Source organism: Tripterygium wilfordii, chromosome 10 (assembly GCF_013401445.1).
Source record: "Tripterygium wilfordii isolate XIE 37 chromosome 10, ASM1340144v1, whole genome shotgun sequence".
NCBI lineage: Eukaryota > Viridiplantae > Streptophyta > Magnoliopsida > Celastrales > Celastraceae > Tripterygium > Tripterygium wilfordii.
In genome coordinates this window covers 629,115-649,127 of record NC_052241.1, presented here as the reverse complement: position 1 = coordinate 649,127, position 20,013 = coordinate 629,115, and the positions used below count along the sequence as shown (strand labels likewise).

The 20,013-nt window shown below is 36.7% G+C and overlaps 3 protein-coding genes across 3 annotated transcripts; 1 reads left to right on the top strand and 2 right to left on the bottom strand.

Moving 5' to 3' along the window:
• Positions 1–605: 605 nt before the first annotated feature.
• Positions 606–4,935, top strand: LOC120007889. Its single transcript, XM_038858365.1, has 15 exons — positions 606–828; positions 1,378–1,526; positions 1,631–1,745; positions 1,835–1,999; positions 2,240–2,344; positions 2,850–2,933; positions 3,056–3,171; positions 3,266–3,367; positions 3,456–3,569; positions 3,655–3,711; positions 3,818–3,884; positions 3,983–4,036; positions 4,129–4,203; positions 4,307–4,342; positions 4,720–4,935. Exons 2-15 carry the CDS (start codon positions 1,507–1,509, stop codon positions 4,831–4,833), a joined length of 1,224 nt encoding a protein of 407 aa, XP_038714293.1. The 5' UTR covers positions 606–828; positions 1,378–1,506; the 3' UTR covers positions 4,834–4,935.
• A 601-nt stretch (positions 4,936–5,536) lies between these two features.
• On the bottom strand, positions 5,537–8,433 carry LOC120007957. The gene is made up of 2 exons (XM_038858449.1): positions 7,901–8,433; positions 5,537–7,022 (listed from the first exon to the last, which is right to left on the bottom strand). The coding sequence occupies exons 1-2, from the start codon at positions 7,979–7,981 to the stop codon at positions 5,925–5,927; spliced, it is 1,179 nt and encodes a 392-aa protein (XP_038714377.1). The 5' UTR covers positions 7,982–8,433; the 3' UTR covers positions 5,537–5,924.
• A 4,334-nt stretch (positions 8,434–12,767) lies between these two features.
• Positions 12,768–15,340, bottom strand: LOC120007089 (signal recognition particle 9 kDa protein). Its single transcript, XM_038857263.1, has 4 exons — positions 15,152–15,340; positions 14,830–14,898; positions 13,374–13,467; positions 12,768–13,069 (listed from the first exon to the last, which is right to left on the bottom strand). Exons 1-4 carry the CDS (start codon positions 15,221–15,223, stop codon positions 12,993–12,995), a joined length of 312 nt encoding a protein of 103 aa, XP_038713191.1. The 5' UTR covers positions 15,224–15,340; the 3' UTR covers positions 12,768–12,992.
• Between the last annotated feature and the right edge of the window lie 4,673 nt (positions 15,341–20,013).

The following is a 20,013-nucleotide window of genomic DNA, read 5'->3' as shown; positions in this document are numbered from 1 at the left end:
TCCAAACGGAGAATTCTCCTTTCGTAGTAACACATCATTTTTAAAATATCTCACAATTATGTATTTAAATATGCCATTTTTTATATTATTAAATTTCTCATTTAATTAAATAGGATCACATAAAAATAAAAAATTATTGTTTACTATTATTTTTTCAATTGTAGAGTTTTTAATTTGGATATTCAAATTAAAGTGTTATTTTTTAATTTAAACCTTTCATTTAATGTAAAATAATTATAATTTCTTTAGGCAAACATGACCACCAGCAAAAACCAATGACGTCAGGAAAGTAATAGTATTATAACAATGTGATCCAAACATTGTCATGAAATGAAGATGTCCTGACATTCTCTTTCCATTTCATCTCCAAATCCGAGAACCAAACCGTCATAACTTCAATGTAATTAAAAAGAATATATTTTTATATTAGGCAAAATTGGTAACAATATTAAAAGTCAAGATTAAAGACTTTATAAACTTTCCATAATGAAAAAGATTAAGAAAACCATAAATTAATTACTTGTAAATTATAATAAAAGACTTGGGAGGGAGAGACGTGTCGTGTATGGTTGACAATATAAGAAAAAAGAAGACGCAAATTTTGGAGGAGGGAAGGATTTTGTCATAAAAGAGGAGATGATAGTCCATTACTACTCATACTCTTCTCGCTAACCTCTCTCACGCTTTTGCTTCCCTTCGGACTTCCAAAAGGAGCGATCACGATTCACGAACTGTTTGAGCTTCTGATTATCAGTTCCGTTTTCGATAATAGCCAATAGGTATTGGCTTTTCGCGTGATTCAGTCGCAGCTTTCTGTTTCCGGTTCAGGTGCGTTTGCTGGTTCTCGTTTATATGTAATTTTTTACATTCAATTTCGTCGTTCTCGTCGTCTGAAACGGCTAGAAGGGAAAGGAATGTGAATGTCTCTGGTTTCAGCCTGCTGTTAATGTAACTCTTCAGTTTTTTTTTTGCTGGAAACTTGCAGCGTAAGTTGATTTTTATTTATTAATTTTGATTTATGGAATCGATTTTTTGTTTTGTTTTTGTTCTTGCATTTGCATACCAAAATCAAAGAATTGCTGATTGGTATTGTTGGCTTTGAGATTATTTGAATTGAATTCTGGAAACTATACACATGGCTGGCTGTGTGAGTGAGAGATGTGAGAATCAGTCTTCAGAATGAATGTCATCAAGGAAGAAGGATTAGAAAAGCATTATGTATGACAGTACAAATTTGTATTCTTCACTACTTGATAGCCGCAGCTTTTTATGATTTGGAACTTACTTTTAATATCATTGGTACTGCACTTGAAGTTCAGTTCGTTTTGTTATATGGAAGTGCGACTAATTTCGGTATCAATGTTTTTGTTACATCAGGTTCTCTGCTTTTTCCTTGATGTCTCTTGATTGTAGACTCGGAAAACTATTAAATCCGTGCGCTGGAGTTGTCACTTTCTACCTTGTTACTTAAGATTCTGAGTATAAAACCAGAGAACACCATAGAGAATGGGAGTCCTTATGCGCAGGTCAGCTTCCCCTGATGGCTTGTTGGCTGTATGAGAAACTATTTTGAGGTATTTTTACATGATACAGCAACTCCTCTTACTGTGACATTTGTGTCTATTGACAGCAATGGAGTTAGTAAAAAGTTGAATGAGACTACGAGGCTTATGGTAACTACATTTTTTGGAGTAGCTTTTGGCTTCTTAATAGGAGTATCCTATCAACCATTTTTATTGACTAGGGTATGCGGTTTTAGCTTCTCTTTTTCTCTATTAGTATGTTTTCATTTTAGTTTAGCTGGATTTTTGAAGTATTGTGCTGTGCTTTGCAGCTAAGTCTCCAATCCAGCATTGCTCCTACTGGTGGTAGCGCATACATTGATGAAAAGAGATCAGGTGTCTCAACCATGAGGAATAATGGTACCGGCTCAACTCAAGCTCCAAATTTGAATGATACACCAAAGCCTCCAGCTCCAGAGTTGAATGATACATCAAAGGTACTCTCTTAGGCTATCGCTTATCCATAAACCTGGCATGAATTTTAGTTTAAACAACACCCTTGCACAAAACTCTCGCAGTGAACGAAGTCGGGGACAGACAATATGGGGAGAAGTTTTTTTCAGGAATTGAACATGTGACCTCTAAATGCTTTGAAAAAAGTGATGTTCATACTCACATTAAACTATTGACTATCAAGGGAAAAAAGTAATGCATGTTCAAAAATGATCTCCCTGCAGATTTGGGTTCCATCGAATCCTCGTGGTGCAGAAAGACTGCCTCCAGGAATTGTTGCAGCAGAGTCAGACTTGTACTTGAGGAGATTGTGGGGTTTACCCAAAGACGTGTGTATTCTAGCACCCCTTCTATGGACAACTGAATTTTTGGCTTTCACTCGTGCTTTGTGATTTTATTGGCATATAGAAATTCCTGTTTGCTGGTCCTGAGGCATATGGTAATTTTAATAGTTGAGATAAGTTGGTCTATATGAACCCTAAAGAGAAAGACTATCATTTTGTTTCTTGTATTGATACTTCTGCTAATACAAAATATTGGCTATCATGTCTAGCACAGACTTATCTTTGACAGAAAATCGCAGCATAGATTAACAGCACAATTTTGGTAGTATTTAGATATGTGTGAAGTATAAACTTCCTGTTGTGTAATTGGTGCAACCGGATACTGGCTATAAAACTTCATTGACAGCAATGTCTCAGATTCTTTTCTTCTTCCTTGTATCTATTCTTACTTCTTCTTCTTTTTGCTGAAATAGCTGTAATGATCATATATTTATACTTGATAATTTGATTCATAAATCTTGGGGCATTTAGACATAGTTAATACATGCAGGATTTGACCAGCAAGCCAAAGTATTTAGTGACATTCACTGTGGGTTGTGAGCAGAAAAAGAATATTGATGCTGCTGTGAAAAAGGTCAGCCTCTCTCTTTTGCTCTCACACTCTGCTTGTTTGTTATGGAGAGGTAGGTTTGTTGTTTGGGGTGGAGGTCATAACTCGTACCAGTGAAAGCCGAACTAATTTTGTCGATCCTGCAGTTTTCAGAAAACTTTTCAATCCTTCTTTTTCACTATGATGGCCGAACAAGCGAATGGGATGAATTTGAGTGGTCAAAGCGCGCTATTCATGTGAGCGCTAGGAAGCAAACGAAATGGTAAAAGCTGATTTTTGTTTGGAGTTAACTCACACAATGAATTTTCTGCTTTAACGAGTTGGCATTTGTACAATAATTATGATTTTCTCTTAAGGTGGTATGCCAAGCGGTTTTTGCATCCTGACATTGTGGCACCATATGACTACATATTTATCTGGGATGAAGATTTGGGACTTCAGCATTTCAATGCAGAAGAGTAAGTACTGAGTATATATAAACTAGTTTTAATGTTAACCTGTTCCAGTTACGAAATTGCCACTTAAGAACTGTTGACATAATGCTAGATATATAAGACTAGTGAAGAAGTATGGATTAGAGATTTCGCAGCCAGCTTTGGATCCTAACAAATGGTTTACATGGACAATGACAAAGAGAAGAAGTGATCATGAAGTTCACAAGTAAGATCTCGATCTCGATCTCTTCTTTCCTTTTGCCGCCTCCTGAAATATTGAATTCTTAACCTTGTACCTAAACTGCTGCCAGGGAAAGTGGTGAGAAGAAGCAATGGTGCTCAGGCACACATCAGCCTCCATGTGCAGCGTATGAGCAGCTTTATTTTTATTGTTTTTCCATACTTGTTTCTTTGCTTCATCTGTTGATACTAATGGAATTTTACTCACTAAGTCATCCGGTTATACTGATTTAGGTTCGTTGAGATCATGGCTCCAGTATTTTCCAGAGACGCTTGGCGATGTGTCTGGCACATGATTCAGGTATGAAGGGCTGCATTGGTGGCACTTCCTATGCACAGTTGCTTACTTCCTTGCCGCACTACTTTAAATTCTTATTTCCCGACTCTGATCAATTGCAGAACGACCTGGTTCATGGGTGGGGTCTTGATTTTGCCCTCGGAAGATGTGTGCAGGTGTGAGCCTTCTTCTATACGCCGATTTGATTCATTTTTGGTCAGACTGTGACTGAACTTTATGTTGAATTACATCTCTTGAATGGATGCAGCCGGCCCATGAAAAGATAGGAGTTGTAGATGCTCAGTGGATTGTTCATCAATCTGTTCCCACACTTGGGAACCAGGTGAGAAACATCATTGCCAACATTTAGATATTCCTCCTCTAAACCTCCACAAAGGAGAATTCATCCCAAAATACTTAGTATCATAAAGTCACTTTTTTTGTAGGGCTTTGCAGATAATGGGAAGGCGCCATGGCAAGGGGTATGTAGTGTATCATTTCTTTAATTTAGAATCCATGTACTTTTTTGATAACCGAGACAAGCACATGTTTTTTGGACATCTAATATTGATCTAAACTCATGTCGTTAGGCCCGCGCGCACGAAAGTTTCTCACCTGATCACATGGTAAGTTGGGCAAAAGCCCAACGCGTGATCATAAGGGTATTACTCCCAAGTGGAAATCGTACTCAAGATCTCTCGAGTCCATACGGTTTGGTCCTAGAGAGATTTATGAACTGGGCTATCATCAAGTAGTTTAAGATACAGTTTAGAATCCATGCATTTTCTCTCACATGCTGGTATGTTAAGCTGTTGTTGGTTGATGGACTCTGCTGATATATTCTTATTACTGGTGCTAGGTGAAGGAAAGATGTAGAAGGGAGTGGAAAATGTTCCAGAAACAGTTTGAAAACGCAGACAAAGAATATTTCAAGTCCTTGGCCGCAAATCATTCAGAATATACAACTCATTAGGATAAAACGAAGTATAGAAGCTAATCACAGATCATGATATTGTAGCTATTCATCCTTGTATACATTTAAAAATTATTCATCAATAAAGCACCATTTTTTTTACACAGGCAAACATCTTGATTTCTTTTTTCTTTTCTATATTCTTTACATTGGAATTTTCTTTCTTACTTGGTCTTTCTTAGCCTGTTTTGGTACAAGGAATTGCCACTTCCATAGAACGTAACGGATACGAAAATGATAAAGATCTCAACTCTAAAATCCCAATTATCCCAACAAAGTTGATCCCAATTATCCCAACAACTAAGGATTCAAGTGAATTGATTCAAGTGAATTCGTGGGATAATTAGGTATCCGTATTATTACTGTAATGGATATGGGATATGGGATATGGGCATAGCATATTCCTATGGATTTTCTTTCAATTTGTTCTCTCTTCCCACCAACCAACAACGTGGTGCCATGAATACACAAACCCAGAGGAATATGTTCCTTGGAACATAATTGCCAGCTTTACGGCCAGATAAGCATGCCTGGCTTTTAAACCAAACCATGTGAGGGATGTCCCCAGTCAGAGAAACTATTCAACGTTATATATATATATATATATATATATTCAAATCTAAGAATACTGGACCTAGGTGAAAGCAAACACCTGGCCAAAACCAACTACATTTCTGCTCTAATGAAAATTGGGAAAAAAAAAAACAGTTAAAAGAAATATTTAACTGAGAGATAGAAGTGTATGTAGTTCCAACAAAAACATATAAAAAATGTGTTCAATAGATGCAAAGAATTTGCTATGTTCCCAACACAGCAATCCCCCTGCCTATTCAACAAATATGACCCATCCTGAACAATGTCTACTCTAGAAGAAGGGTTATATACAAAAACTCACCCAGCAAAACCCAAGAATTTCTCGAACCCCGCAAATATTCTCCAAAGAATTCTATAGATTTTGCTGGACAGAAGGAGCAGCAGCATCAATGACGCACCGTACTCATCAATTGCTCAGTTGAATGCTTCGGAAGGAGAAACAGAAGCTCGCCTTCAACTAGCTTTACTAGAAATTTACAGCGGAGGCATAATGAGAGTCACCCACTTTCTCTTATGCAGTTTCCAGGCAAGAGAAATTTAAGCTGTTCTGCATTCTCCAAAAGGTATGATGGGAGGTGAACTGCTGAGAATGAATGAGGAATCGGTCCCATCTTTCCAATGATTTCCTTAAATGTGTACTCCTCTGGAAGCATGTCAAATAAATCGGCCCCCTTGCAGATGACTCTTTGAACTCTCTTAGGGTTCAGGTAACGAGAGAACCTCACCCTATCAAAATGACTGTAAGCCTTCATCTTAAAGATGAATTCACTGATGCGCCGAAAGCAAAAACTACAGTGCCACCCTGCATCTGCCAAGATATCATCTGTCTGGCGATAATGCGCATACCTAGTTTTACCAGTCTGGTATCTGTGTACTGAAGCTCTCCAACTATTGTTATCAACAAGAAACTCAAAAGAATAGAGATAATTCTTCAGCTGAAGATGAAGGACCTGCGGTATGTCATCACACCATCTTAGAAGATTGATAGTATGTCTGCTTGGTATCTCATCCACGTCAGACATTATCAGCAAGTCATCATCAGAAATTCCTGCTATTTTGAGAAGCTGGTCCAGTGCCACTCGCTGGTATGCCTCCTCAACAAAAGGGTTTTCTCCTTTCTTAAATCTCCCACCAACAGTTCCGTAAGTCAACCTAGACTCAACAAATTTGAACTCTTCTCGGTGGCCGGCAAAAACAAGAGGCTTTGGTAACCCAGTAAATGTTGAATTAGACTCAAGAAGAACAAACTGGGTTATGTATGGATACAGTTCTTTCCATCTTAATGTGAGAATGTCCAACTCGTTACTGAACAGCACTGCATCATAAACATGCCTTGGGTACTCACGGATCCCCCAACCATGGAGTCTACAGAGGTTCTCCATTGACACATTCTCATGATAGTAGTGTGGGATATCATGGAATGGCTTGGGCGGCATTTCCCATAGTGGACGCAGGAAGTACGAGATCTTTTGCCCATGTAAATAAATACCAAATACGCATGTTGGGATAAGAACGAATAGAAGTAGATAGGTTTTTAAATCCATACCACGAAGGATGCATTGGATTCTAGACATGCTCAAACCTCTGCTTGATTCCTGCACATTATAAAATTTACTTCAAGGGATCAGAATGATTTATTGAAAGGCAACGCCAAATTTAAGAATTACAACACTTCAGTCACTCCGGAAAAGAACCATGAAAATTTACAAATGATTAACATCCCTATCATCAACAAGAAAAGGCTGAGCATAATTTAGATAAACATAAGTTTTCCAGCTCCTAACTTCTCTCTTTATTTGTTATGATCTGGGAAAGAAATTGCATGTGTTTATTCCAATAAAAAAAAATACAAAGACTTAGATCTGCACAAATTTGGCAGCAAAATGTTTCCAGCAACATTCAGTTAATTATAAAATGTCAAGTAAATTTGGGTTAAAAGGTTTCCTTTTTCTTTAAGCAAACGAAAAGTTTTGCTTTTATCTTCCATCAGTTTCCATGGTAATTGATAAAATTCCAGATTGTCTAAATACTTTCTTCTTTTTTTTTGAGAAGCAATTATCAGATTCTGCTAGTATTCCAACTAATCAATCAACATTCGATTTCTGGTTACAAAGATTTTTCCATTCAAAAACAAATTTCGTGATCTCAGATTTACATCTACAAAACAGCACAGGGTCAGTCAGAAAAGTTCAGAAAATATCCACATTGACATTTTCAAATCTGCAAATGTTTTGCATCCCCTTAAGAGATACAAAATCCTCACCGTCTAAGAGGCAGATGATTTTGACTGATCAATAGAGGCAGAATGAGTAACCCATTGGAACGAAAGTGAAAGGAAAGCAAAACGAGAGAACCGATAACCCTCTTACATTTTCTCGGAATCCAAACAGAACCCAGAAACCAACAGGAAGAAAATCATAACAAAAGCAATCAAACCTATCAATTTTGCATTCATAACAAATTAAACACAAACCTGGCCACAAACATCGCCGCATATATCATCGGTCTTCTTCGAGCAATAATGTCCCCCGTTCTCACTCATCATCCACCACATTGTTATTCTTCTCTTCTTCAAATTCCAAAAAAAAAAAAAGAACACTCTTCAACGCAAACCAAACAGATCAGCCCCAAAAATAGCAAACCGTCCGGAACCAGAACTCCGAACAAATGTCAAATTCGTAAAATCAAACCCTCCACCGGACACGTAGATCTCCGCTCTTCCTCCTACTCCCAGCCAGACCCATCAATTCTAGCCGTTACTCGCGCAGTCGCCGAACCTCTCTTCAACGACAGTCCTTAAAAGGTCGATGTGTCGCTCCAAAATTGTCGAAAACACCATGAATATAAATAATTTAAACCCAAAAAACGAAAACCCATAAAGAAAAAAAGGACCTAATCAGAGTGGTAGAGAGAAAAAGCTCGGCTGAACAAAGAAATGGGTGGCAGTTGTAAAGACTAGAAGGCAAGGCAAGACTAGAAAAATACCCTTGAAGACCTTTTTCCCTTCTCTATATGTTTTTTTTTTTTTTAATATGGTTTGTGAATGGGATTTCTACCAAAGGAATGGTCCGTTCGGTGTTTGTTTGGAGAATAAAAGTATTAACCACCATTTAGGGTGGGGAAAAAAACAGTTTCGGATCAGTTTTAAATAGGATAATATCATGAAATAATAATTTGGATTGAATTTCGGATCTATTGAATTGATTTAAATTAGACAATAATTTAATTTGGATTAGGGTCTAAATAAGTAAATCGAATAATATTTCTGTGTTTGAATCTAGACTCATACCCTATTTTAAATTGAAAAAAAAATTTATATTTGAACTCAAATTTAAACATATAACCTATTTATAAATTTAGTATAATCCAAATCGAACAAAAGCGATGAGATAGAATTTTGCGATTCTTACACCATGGGCGCAATTGCCGGAGTCGGAGTGTGTGTTGGTAATCGAGGCGCGTGTCGGGCTGTGGGCGGGTCCCGCATATTGAGTATTGACCGACTCAACCCAACTCTGCCGCGTCGTTTTGACACAAGTTACGGGTGTGAATAGGTAATTTTATAGTCTTGACACGTGAACATGATGTAGTAATCTTTGTTGGGCCCCAGTGTTTGGGCTGGGCTGGGCTTTTTAAAAAGCATATGTGCAAGTCGACAAGTCAAATACTAATAGAGGGGATTATGGGTCCTACCACGACGTTGGCAAAAATCAACGGGCATCTTTATATCGCAACGGTCGAATATGTTAGGTGTATCATTATTAAAGGCATATGAAGGTTTTTTTTTAAATAATCGAGAACGATTAAACATTACCCGACAATAAGATAGGTTGAACTTTGATCAACGTATGACCACAAAAATATTACTCTTAGTATGATAAACTCAAAATTTCTCGAGTTCATATAATTTAACTACAGAGAAATTCACCAATTAAGTTATCTTCTAAGTATAGAACAAAAGGGAAAACTTAAAAGGCAATGATTTGCAAGTCGCAGTTGAAGGAGTCAACTGTGTAATGCTAGTATTAAAGTACCTTAAATTATATCCTATCCACCAAAAGTGCCCTCACCAACCTTTATTTATGAGATTCTAACAACAATACTAATCGAGTGTAGACTTTCTACAGCTACTATCTTGCTTTTTATACCATAAATAGTTTTTATTTTGTGTTTGTTAGAAAATCCAGCCTATAAACACTATATTAATATTGTCCGTTTTAAATCAAAAGCTCACACGACGTTATTCTTCTTAAACTATTGTTATGGATTCTTAAGCACAGAAAACGTGTTAATTGTGTGAGAGTGACTGGACATTTACTTATATGTCACTCAGTTGAGTTATGACAATTCAATGTGGGTTGGGTTATGCCCCGACAAGTTGACAGATAGAGATCATGTCCAAATGGATCAAGGTTTTGGGTCAAAGGCTTGCATAGCTTGATTCTTCTTGCACCGTCATCATTGATTCTTAGTCTCATAAAATGTGTTGGTTGTGTGAGAGGGATTTGATCTTTATTTATATGTCACTCCATCACGTTACGCCAATCCTATGTAGGATAAAGTCTTAACAATGTTCTCTCTAGTAAATCAATTATAGCTTATTGCTTTGTTAAACCCAACTTTGGGGTTGGGGATACCCAAGTCAAAGGGACGAACTCTTATGGTCTTATGAGATGCATTTTTCCGAGTGTGCGTTCTATTTAGATTTCGAGTATCTTTCAATAATATTGGGTGTTCCTAATGTGTGGGTTGTATATCTCCACTTCTTGTACTTTCATAGTACTAATGGACATTGACGAATAGATAGGTGTTTTTTGGATAATCGAAAACGACATAATACAAGTTTGACATTTCGATATTCGATGTAAACCTAAACTCGGGTCATTAGGCCTACATGTATAAAAGTTTTTCATCTGACAACATGGTAAATTCTTTGTATATTTTACGCGTGGCTGAAGAAATATTGCTTCCAGTGAGAGTCGAACTCAGGATTTTCCGAGTTGATACGATTTGACTCAATCGAGATGACGAATAGACGTACAAGTTACGTTCATATGTCAAACAATTGAAGTCAAACACAATTTAGGAGGAATTGACATAGAATAAGCCAATTAGGTAAGGTCAATAGGTCGTTTAATGTATTAGAAGTTAAGAACGTTCAACGTTTGTGAAAGCTTTGGTGTTTGGTCGGCAATTAATGCGGGTTTTTAAATTGGATTGCATGTGATTATCGTTAACTACTCTTTCATAAAACCTCCAAATTTGATTTTTTCCCTCTACTTGATCCATTAATTCCATGTCCACGAGTCATCGTCCAAAATTTTTTTTTTTTTTTTTATGACAAATACAAAGTGCTTTTAGCGTAAGTGAGAGGCCTTAAAGTTTTCGAAAATGATAAAAATCTCGACAATTAGTATCCCAGTTATTTCAACTGTTAAGTTGGATGTCAAGGAATCAAGTGAATTTGTGGGCTTCACATTTCACACATGATATGTAACGACCCGTCCCGACAGGACCCGACAATCGTTACAGGCACCATGGGCCACTACCCCCAACCCATCACCACACTGGGCCAGCCGCACTGAATCCCCCAGTACCTGGTAGGTTGTTGGTGAGAGTCGAACACACGACCTCCCCACCCTTTAACATAGTGCCCATGGCAACCTATGCTACCAACTAAGCCATGTCGGGACGGGTCGTTACATAAAAACTGCCTTTTTATAAATTTCCCCTGCCAGACACGGGCCTCAGGGTACTCTCCAGGATCCATGGTCCAGACAGCCCAACCCATCACCACACTAGAGCGGACGCACCGACTCAACCTAGTACCTGGTAGGTTGTTGAAGGTAGGAGTCGAACTCCTCACCTCCCTTTAACATAGCGTCCTAAGACCAACTATGCTACCAACTAAGCCATGGCCTAGTTGGTAGCATAGGTTGCCATGGGCACTATGTTAAAGGGTGGGGAGGTCGTGTGTTCGACTCTCACCAACAACCTACCAGGTACTGGGGGATTCAGTGAGGCTGGCCCAGTGTGGTGATGGGTTGGGGGTAGTGGCCCATGGAGCCTGTAACGACTGTCGGGTCCTGTCGGGACGGGTCGTTACATGATACATATGAAATCATATGTGTACAACTCAATAATTAAGATTTCAGTTGTTGAAATATCTATCATTATTGAAAAGTTTTGGCATACAAGACTACAATATTATTCTCCACACATAAAATTAAAAAAAAAAGTCCTTTTATTTAGAGATTCATGGACTTAATGAGGAAACGACAAATTTTATTAAGTAAAATCTGTTATGAGATACGAATAGGTGAAGGTATGATCATAAATAGAAATAAAATGAGAACACGAATAAATTCATAAACTCATGTAGCAAATCTTAAATTTTTGAGCAAATTTTAAATTTTTGGGATAAATACTTGGACAATGATTATGACAATAATAGTATTATTTTTATTTTATTTATGTATCTTGGACATCATATTCATATGCTTATCTTTATTCATTCGTTTGCTTCCATATTTATTAATTCAGGTAGTAACAAATAAGAATTCCAATTAATTATTTGAGCTTTGTAAAGGTGGCACGTGCTCAAAGTATGGTGAGTTGTGGAGATACTTTTTGTTAACAAAGAGATACATACATACATACATATATATGTATGTATGTATGTATGTATGTATGTATATATGGTTCCATATATATATATATATGTATGTATGTATGTATGTATGTATGTATGTATATATGGTTCCATATTAGGCTTTAGCTTTCCATGGACAACTCATGTGCTAGCTTTTCACCGTAGTCCTTAGAGCCTTTCGCTAGTTTTCCTTTTTAATAAGGGAACTTAGAAGCCAAGAAGAGAAAAGAGAGAAAAAAAAAAAGAATTATTACCCTCGATTCACGTGTAGATTAATACCCTCGATTCAATTGGCATATCCAGCAAACTTTTTTGGAGTTGGAGTGACCCATGGATGAATGGTCTTGTAATTGTCTAGTACGTATGAGACAAGAGGACTCACGTTCCCTAGAGCTTAACATGGAGTCCAATGTTATCGCATTTTGGATGAGTTTATCCTTAAAAGTATCCAAAGATTAATACCTATAACCTAATTTGACAAGTTATATAGTTGGTTCAAATGTGTTATGTAATTGTCCGATACGTGGGAAGGGAGAACTCACGTTCCCAGCGCTTATCATGTAATATGGGATCCAATCTACAACAGCCCAACGTTAATCTCGTACTCGGCCCAATAATGACAAATTACTGCATTCATATGCATAAATGCATTTTTTGTGGGCCCAATATAAATGAATTAATCCAAGAGTGAGAAAACGAAAGAACTTCTGGACAAACATAGTTGAGGTCCAAAAACTAGATCAGTAATCTTTTTCTGAAAACATCACATTGAAAAAGCATAACTGAAGCCACTCTCCATACAAATGGTTGCTGGGAACCAAGAAAGAACAAAGAAAAGAATGCAATTCCCTGCAGAAAATTTCCATTTGTACTAGTTTTTTTAATGGTTTCATTCTCTAGTCTAAAACTAACTTCATTGTTTCCTCCCCCTTCCTCTCTTTGCTTGCTGCACTTCTGCCTGTTCTTTCCCGGTAACCTCTGAAATATCCGCTGCATAACCAGAAAGGCAATAAAAATAAGAAAATATCGACGCATTTGACTAGCTAGGAACACTAAAAGAAGTTATGTTACTATAGCTGGCATCCACTAGCAATCAAGTAATTGGTTGATAACTGGATATCATAAAATCATGAACTCAAATTCCATAGGCGTCTGGTGACTATTCCATAATTCCACTCACAGGACAAACCAGTGCCTCAAGCTACTTTACTTCCAGACGACAAAATACTGTATTTCCACTGGACATGCATAATATTTCACACGAACATAAAAAGGCTTAGGAGATAGACAATACCATCAGGGCCACGAGCCATCAAGGCAAAGAAAATGTTGTTTAGCTTTTCCATCTTTTTGGCATCTTGTGCCTGGTCTGATTTAAACTTGAGACACTGAAAAGAAAAGCAAAATAATCCAATATAAGGTGAAATCCTACAACTTTCAATTTCATTGGTTGGATGAAGCAAAAACACCCAAACAAAACCATTTTGTACTAACTATTCAGCAATAGAGGAACCCCCATATGTATGTAGGGGTCCATTATGCACACATACAGTAAATAAACATATGAGAAGCTACGGTATGCACTTACAATACGAGCAATCATGTTTAATCTTCCGCGGCATAAGCTTAAGTAGAGCAAAGGATGTGTGAGTTTTAAACTGAAATTATCAGTCCTTTATCCCAAAAGCTTAATAAAATCAAATTCTCATGTCCATGAGAAAGTTTGTAAGGCAAAAAATAAAAAATAAAAAATTAATACTCCCCATCCCTCGCCGTGGCAATAGACTAATAGGTTCATCTTTTTCTCTATTATTTTGGAAAATTTCCAATTAAAGCATTACAACCAACAACGAAAGGAAATCATTCAAACGACTAACTAACAAATTAAATTTGAAGAGACCTAAAATCACAAACTCAAGGTATGAGCTGAAGTTGAACAAAAGGAAACTTTTCCATATATCCCAAAAAGATTACAAATCAAAGGTCAGAATGAGTTTTGAGATGTGCCAACAATATACATAACTTTTGCTCAGGTAAATTCCAAAGGATAGCCAACTGAAGCACTAACTCGTCAGCCGGATTAGCCTTGTGGGACAATTGTTCGCATAGAAAACAAAAGAGGATCAAAAAAATCGGTCTGATATTATACTAGATAATAAAAGACAAATATTACTTCAATTTTTTCATATGTATCTATACCTCATCACTGAGATGAACGCATTTTATCCCAAACAATATGTTGCGGTTGACTACACAAATCCACAAGAGATTAGCGAGAATTCATCAAAGGGATTCTCCCAAGTATTCTAAACTATCAACAACAACTCACCCTCAGCAAACAAAATACTAAAATAGACAGATCCATAACCACTTCAAACTCATTGCAATTTCACCAGCAAGTTATCATTCCAATTCAAAAGAATAACAAGAGATGTTCATTTTGGTGGCACTGGTTTTGGTACTCGAATTGCACGGTTTAGCTTTTCAGCAAAAGGATTTGGAATTCATAAGAGATTCTGGGTGTCACAAATTCACAGAGAGCACAATACAACATTCTACTACCTCAAAAATGTCTTAATTCAAGATAAAAATCAATCCAATCCAGCGAAACACGATCAAAGCATTGTTACTTGGCACATTGATTGCATTATAGACTGTTATACATAACTATCAACTAATAAAGTGGAAAATATCCTAAAAATAAATTTAGTACGTGAAGAACAAAAGGAAAATTAAACAGAGAATCATACCTCCCGGTTATCAGTGACCTTAAGTATCAACTTTCCATCGCAGTGCCTGTACTTCATCGAATACCGCGTCTACAAGCCCCAATTCATATGAAGAACAAATAACACGATAACAAATTGTTACCAAAACAAATTCCCAGTTCAAATTCTAAGAACATTAACGACATAAAATCAATCGAGATTGATAACTGTAAGCTTAAATTGATTCCCAAATCAAAACTCCAAACTTGCTCCTAAATTTCTATTACTTTTCAATCAAACAGAAAGGAAGGGGAAATCAAATAAAAGCAAGACATAATCAGAAGGAAAAAAAAAAAAGACTTACGGATTCCGGATCGGAACGGAACAACTCTACCGATCTCTCCACAAACTCCTCCCACGATGTTACATAAACCATTATGATGATAATATGTAGATAGAACTCTCCCAAACTTCGCTTCAACAATCGCAGAAACAGTCGAGGCACGCTCGCGCAGCTCTGCGGCTGATCTGAATTTTTGATTGTGAAGGAGAAGGAGATTCAAAAAGCCCCGTTGAAGCCCACTAATCGAAACGGACTGAAGAAAGGTCTAAAATCCACAAACTACTGGGCCTAGATATTTTTCTTCTGTAGCCCATTAAAGTCCAGCGAGGTTGAAGGGACGCTAATCCTGGCTGTCGAGCAAAAACTGAATATTCATACTCCGGCCTCATTATACAATGGAGTCTGGACAGGCCTAGGTGCCGACTTCCCCAAGGCCCATAAGAATCAACTGATCAAAGCCCACAGGAATAGGGGAAGCAAAGATACTTGGGAGAAGTTTGTTAGGAATTACGCGCGGCGGATAACTATTAGTCAACATGTGAATTCTGGAACAAACATTTGATTTTGTTTAGCAATTTAGGAATGCTATTTTTTCCCGGCCGTCGCAAATGTGAAGATTGACGCACATGATTTATGTAAAATTATAAATCCCACATACCTCACATGATTCATATAAAATCACATGCGTCAATCTCAACATTTGAGATACCTAGGTCAAAAAACACCGACATCCTTGGTATTTTTGGATTTCGTTTATCAAAGACCACACGAGTGCAATTTGAGTGTTTACATGTTTCCTTAATAAACAACGGGTTATTGACTTAGGTGATAAACTTGACTGTGGTAACTTTTAACACAAGCAGGAGGTCGTGAGTTCAAGTCTCATGGTTGTTTTCATTATTACAATTTGCGAGATGGATCCTTATTCAGCTCAGCGTATACGAATTAATACCATCCTTCCTTCGTTATCTTTCTGCACTGAATCTCGACCATGTGGTCCGAGATTTAGTAACAAATTGTCCGGAGAACAGCTAGATATGTTATATGTTAAAAATTTTCCCTTCACAACTGGGCTATCGGCTCTTGCAAAACATTTTAACAACTAACAACAAAAATTAAAGATGCTTGATTTTACAACTTTGATGGGACAACTACACAGGTTACCAAAATCTGTCTTGTGGGTGAAGATTTGTGGGGAAATAATGTCAGGTTGTAACTTAGTTGTGTCTGTTCTTATACATAGTCTTGTCATTTTACAACTTCTGGTCCATAAAAAAAAGTTAAATCAACATTTTTAGGAAACAAGACCTAACATTTTCTGTCACATGGAGCCCAATTTCGTTCTGGCACTCTTTTGTGCCATTGTTCTAACATATGTTTGTTTCTTCCTCTTCTTGCTGTGGTACATGTGATGCTTGATTTAGACAACTTGTTTTTTGCATTGGTGGCTTAGTTTTGTATGGTTTCAGCTGCATAAATGTTCCCTGCCAAAATGGCTAAGCCACAGAACCATTGCTCCCCACCTGTTCGATCAAATTCCCAAGTGAAAATTAGTGTTTGTAGTTTGTACCCTCATTATCTATCTGACACTGCTTTTTTTTTATCATAATTTCTCAAAGTAATACTGCTTCATGTAATCTGTAAATGCTTATAAAAGTCCCACAAAAATAAACCTTAATTCAACTCCAAACACTTGAGACACATTTTAAATTGCATACCTAAACTTGAAGCGGACAATACCTCACAAAGTAGTGTTGATTTGGACTATTCACGCTCGGTGATCTCACGGGTATCCAAATTTATTTCAGCTCATTCCTTTTGGATTAACATTCTAGGCAGGACCACTGAGTATTCTCCTAATCTTAATTTATGGGATAAGAAAAGGTTTCTCTTTTTTTCTGGCCAGAGAAGCAAGAGTCAGAAAATTTGGATAGGAAATTGAGGCCTATGTTCAAATGACAAGGTGGAAGTGGTCCTATAATCCTACCGGTGCAATCACTCTCAAGTTATTTTTCTTTCATAAGTGGTGGCATTACGCTATCATTTTTTTGAGGGAGGAGGGAATCCAACGTTGTATGCTGTAAAAATTATAAGGAGTAGGTCCCAATTAAGCCTGTTAAATGTCCCTCATCGATTTATTAGAAGCAAACTATGTAGTTTATAAGCATGGTCTATCTCCTTATAACTTGAGACGTCTTTTAAAAGGATAAAACCACAAAAACCTTGAGCCCATAGTGCGGACAATACCTCAAATGGATTACTGGATTGAACCAAACTTTTTCACTCCTCCTTCTACTTCTACCTCCTTTCTTCAAATTATAACAAAGCCAACTCACGCTTCTTATCACTCTTTTTTTTTTTTTTAAATAACGAGAAACCCGCTATCCAAAACAAGACTACATTGGACCTCGTCTTACATGGTAAACTCCAGATACCCGAGTTACCCATCCCCCACGCGTCAGACAATTATAAAGCTTTTGGTCAAAAAAATTGATGACTCTCAATTGAGGGGCAAAAATAAAGGTTAGTGATATGTATGTGTCAATCTTATCATTTCCATCTTTAGAGAATAAGCAGCCTCCCAAATGGACTTCTTGAGACATAGGACTCTTAAAAATTAAAGTGGTAAGAGCTCTCTTTAAGACTCTTGTTCAAAGTTGCATATATATAGGTTTATTTTTGGGAATTAACGGCCAAATCAGCAAGTAGTTGTGTTATTCATGAATCATGTATAATGATTGAAAACTTATCAAAAACTCCAAAAGCAAAAGAAAAGTTATCATGACACATCTACTTGATCAATCTCATCCTCCTCCTCATCATCTTCTTCTTATTCAAAGTTTATCTCAATCGACCATAGTATATCTGCCTGCCTTCATATATATATATATATATATATATTTATCTCCTCCTTTAATAAAGTTGATATGAACCCACACACCATTAAAGAACTAAGCTACTACTAGTGTTTTTTTTTTTTTTTTTTACTTAAGAGAGTCATATATTCTTGTTATAAAGGCTGCTGCTGCTGCAGCTTCAATGGAGAAAAAACGAGAGTAGGCAATCACCCTTGTATCATTGAAAAGCCCTAATCAACAATCATATAATCCGTTTGCAGGTGACAAGAGCAGCACCTCCATTAGGAACTAAATTAGAAAATGAATTTCAACTTTTTTTTTTGGTAATCGAGAATTCCCCAGCTCAATATGTCAATCGGACAATTGGGCAGCATTAAATCAGGGACCTCCTACATTTTTAAGGAGTTATCATCGTCAATTTCACCATCTCAACTAAAGTTTCTTTATTAAATGAAATTAACATTAAATAGTTAAAAAAAAAGTGTGAATTTATTCAAGTCAAGGGAAGACATCAAGGGGAAAAAAGAGGGAGTGAATGATGATTTGATTGACTACTTGTCAATAATTGTAGCAGAAAACCATAACCAAATCATGTTTTTATTAATTAGATTTACAATCAAATAATAAGGTAAAGGTAAAATTAATAATGTGCACGTCGTGTCACACTCATATTGCCTAACCATGCGTCTCACGCCAACCTTTGACAAACTGAGAAGGAAAGACTGAGTGTGTGTTGTGTCATGGAATAATGGGGCACTTTGTGCCACGCTCTGTGCTTTGGTCAACTTATCATATCGTTATATAAAAAATTTTTGTGCGTGCAAGTATAAAGTCTTAAATTTAAACTTATATTGGATGTTCACGTCGTGTTCAGTTATCAAAAAAGAAAGTGTGGGCCCTAATCTTTTTTTACCAACTACAAATTGTGATTGTCAAGCTAATCGCACTATCAGGTTCTATCCACATAACTCGTCTGTTAAGCACCTAATACTAGACATTAAGCAGACCAAAAAGCTACCATTTGTGCCTTCAAACTAATTACTAGACCTACCTTTTTCAAATGTATAGAATACAATTATTATAATTATTGTAATATAAAAAAAAACATATAAAGTGCAAAATTTTATACATATAGCCTATGTACTCGAAAATTATATATATATATATACACACACATGCTCTTATCCAATTTATATTCCTCACGTCCTTGAGGATTTCATCAGTTGGCGGCGAATTTGTGGAGAGCAGAGTGCGCCTAGGCCTTCTTCATGTTGGCTTCCTTCCTCGACCTAATAAGGTTTTTCTTTATCAATGTTGATGCGCCCGATGTAATGCTAATGCTTGGTTTGCGGTTGGATGTATGGTGTGAGATTGCTGTGACAAACTAGTGGTTGCTGCAACGTTCCCAGTGAGTCTATTGCATTCAGTTGAGAGCGCAAAATTTTACGCCATCAGAGAAGATATCAATCTAGCTACATCTTTCAGTATAATAAATGTATTGATCATTAACGATTCGAAGGGGTAGTGAAGAAGATTTAGTCTGCAGATCTCCATGTGAATGAGGATGACAATGTGATTTCATAAATTAAGAATTCACGAGGGGTGTTATATAATCTCGGGTTTCTATATTGCCCTAGGACTTCTAATGTTGCCCATTATATTACAAAATTTGTTCTACTTCGGGGGTATGGATTGCGTCACATGAGCCTTATTAGCTTCAGGAAATTGTATTGATATATTCTTTGTCAAATGATTCTTAATAATATGTCCTCCTTCCTTTAAAAAAAATTATACACACGAACAACTTCTCTAAATTAAGAAAAATAAAATAAAATTTCATAGTATAGCCATAAGTAATAACATTCAAAAGCAAGAATATAAAACAATTCATGTGCAATCACAATTCATTTTGGGCATATAAAAGGTCGTCCCTAATATTCATACATACATACGTTTGTGTATATATATATGTGTGTGCGTATGTGTGTATAATAAGTTCCATTTTACCGGAATCTCCTACATTAA